This window comes from Sinocyclocheilus rhinocerous, unplaced genomic scaffold (assembly GCF_001515625.1).
Source record: "Sinocyclocheilus rhinocerous isolate Xijiao unplaced genomic scaffold, SAMN03320098_v1.1 scaffold35, whole genome shotgun sequence".
NCBI lineage: Eukaryota > Metazoa > Chordata > Actinopteri > Cypriniformes > Cyprinidae > Sinocyclocheilus > Sinocyclocheilus rhinocerous.
Genome location: NW_015661991.1, coordinates 693,069 through 695,635, shown reverse-complemented (window position 1 = coordinate 695,635; position 2,567 = coordinate 693,069). Strand labels below are relative to the sequence as shown.

The 2,567-nt window shown below is 40.1% G+C and overlaps 1 protein-coding gene across 1 annotated transcript in view; it reads right to left on the bottom strand.

Annotated features, from left to right (window-relative positions):
* Positions 1-2,567, bottom strand: part of ipo7 (importin 7) — a 34,888-nt gene that overhangs the window by 5,662 nt on the left and 26,659 nt on the right. The window contains exons 17-20 of the mRNA XM_016536842.1: positions 1,762-1,828; positions 1,554-1,679; positions 1,293-1,390; positions 920-1,015 (exon numbers count right to left, since the gene is read on the bottom strand). Coding sequence (XP_016392328.1) covers positions 920-1,015; positions 1,293-1,390; positions 1,554-1,679; positions 1,762-1,828 — 387 coding nt within the window. The remainder of the gene's footprint in view (positions 1-919; positions 1,016-1,292; positions 1,391-1,553; positions 1,680-1,761; positions 1,829-2,567) is intronic.

The following is a 2,567-nucleotide window of genomic DNA, read 5'->3' as shown; positions in this document are numbered from 1 at the left end:
TTACTAGTATCTCATTTTGAAGAATATTACTGAATATAAAAATGCAGTAACCAGTAATATAAACTTCTCTATTGTTGTTCAATTGCTGTACAAGTAGGATGATTGGTCGGTGTAGTATTTGTCCCGCCCCTCCTCCATTGATTGGACGGCTGGGTAAAAAGTGAGTGACAAGCGCTGCGTTTTACCCAAAGTTGAACAGTTTATCAACTCTCAGCAAAAAAACAAAAAACAAAAAAAAAAGAGCAAACGAACTTGTAAATTATATTATAATGGCAGTGCATCAAAATTCAATGTCATCAGTTTGCCAAAAACAACACAGAACGTTTTCTGCATTTACACGAGGTAGGGAGCAGGTGTACATTTCTTTCGTACCAACTAACATTTTGAAAATACGAACATTTTCATGAATTAGAAAGTTTACCTCAGAACGGTTTTACACAAATTCATTCCGCTCGTGTTTCATGAATGAGGCCCACAGGATTTTTTTGAATGGGTTTTTGGTTAAATGTCTGAAATAAGGTCTGTGGTGCATTGTAACATGGACAATGCTCAGGAAACACACCTGGTCAATACCACGACCTTTGCACTGTAGAATGATGACCTCCAACAGTAAATTATATTATAATGGCAGTGCATCAAAATTCAATGTCATCAGTTTGCCAAAAACAACACAGAACGTTTTCTGCATTTACACGAGGTAGGGAGCAGGTGTACATTTCTTTCGTACCAACTAACATTTTGAAAATACGAACATTTTCATGAATTAGAAAGTTTACCTCAGAACGGTTTTACACAAATTCATTCCGCTCGTGTTTCATGAATGAGGCCCACAGGATTTTTTTGAATGGGTTTTTGGTTAAATGTCTGAAATAAGGTCTGTGGTGCACGTTGTAACATGGACAATGTTCAGGAAACACACCTGGTCAATACCACGACCTTTGCACTGTAGAATGATGACCTCCAACAGCTTGGCCGCATGGCATTCTGGGTCCTCCCCTGGGTCTCCTGACAAAATCTGATTGAGCACACAGTCTTACTAACACGGTCATATCACCAGTTTCTTCAAATTAAAGGAAGTTAGAAACTTTATGGTAGCACTTTGTTTTTACAGTCCTGTTCTAAATGTATGTACTATGTACATAAAAAGGTACTAACCCTGAAGCAAACCCTAAACCTAACCTTAACCCATATTAAGTAGTGACCTTATATTTCTCAGTACTTTCTTTATACATACATTGTTTTAAAAAAAGTGCAATGGATTTCACTTTTGGTTTGCATTGAAGTAGCTGTACCTTTTTGCACATACTGTAGATTATTTCAAGGTATTTGGTGTCAGACAGGAGTGTGTCTGTGTCAACTGTGATGTAGTTATGGAGAAGTGGCATCATATCTGAAATAAAAAGGGTACACGAGGAATTATTTTAATATCTATAGTGAAAGTAAACAATTATCACACTTTTTCAAATTTGTACAATCATCTGACATTCTGTTTACAATTTAAAAAGGAAGTTAATCAAGTGATCATGCAAAGTAAATGCCAGACACTGCACTACCTGTGAAATAGTCAAATCCGTCTTGTTGGAAGACCTCATAGACCAGTGGGAGCAGCTGCCACATCTGAGGGGATACCTGCTGACATGTCAGACTGTGGGCCAGAGACAGGATCTCCTCGTAGAACTCTGGGAAAATTAACCCAAAACAATCAATACACAACCAAAAGGTCACACAAAACAGGTTTTTCCATTAGTGTGTGAAACTCACCCAGGACGTGCTGCTGGAGGACTGTGCCGATCACCTGCAGACAGATGCCCTCTAACTGCTGGGTAATCTGAAATCAATCAATCAGCAGTGTTAATGCACAGTGGCATCTCTCCATACAACGTCAGAATCACAAATATTACCACTAATGTTTGGCGACCGCAAAGTAAGCAAATACTGAAGAGTATGTTTAATGTGCTATCTGAAAGTGTGCTTGTCCTATGTCTGTCCAAACTCCACCTGGTTTGATATCTTCTATAAATAAATGACATTCATACATTTTTAAACAAGCATTCAGTTCAAATTCATTGCAAAGGGATTAGCATGAAATTGCATACAGTGCAAAGAAAGCGTGTATGTATATCAATTTCCACAAGGCTATTTAAAAATGCTCTCCAGCCAGTGAGGCACTTTGTCAGAAGTTGGCGTACATGTTTTTTTTTTTTTCACGTTTGTGGGTGGCTGGAAGTAATTCAGCAGGGTGCTACAGGCTAGAGCAGTGGTTCTCAACCCACGGCCCGTTCGGTAAAATTGAGCATCAGAATGGACATTTGTTATTAAGGGAGAAAAACGAAATGTGGAAAATGCCAGCGAAGGAACGCATACAAACAAGAGTAGTCGCAGCAGTGAAGGTAGGAGAGTGCTGTACTTTCGGCATCAACTTTCGGTTTGCCCCGCCACTCACTTGAAGATGTTCTAGAGCCCTGCACGGGCCTCAAATATAGGCCCTAGTCCGGCCCTGGCCCGTGACGTTCAGGCCCTAGCCCGGCCCTTGTCCGACAGCTTATCAGAATTACCGGCCCGAGCCC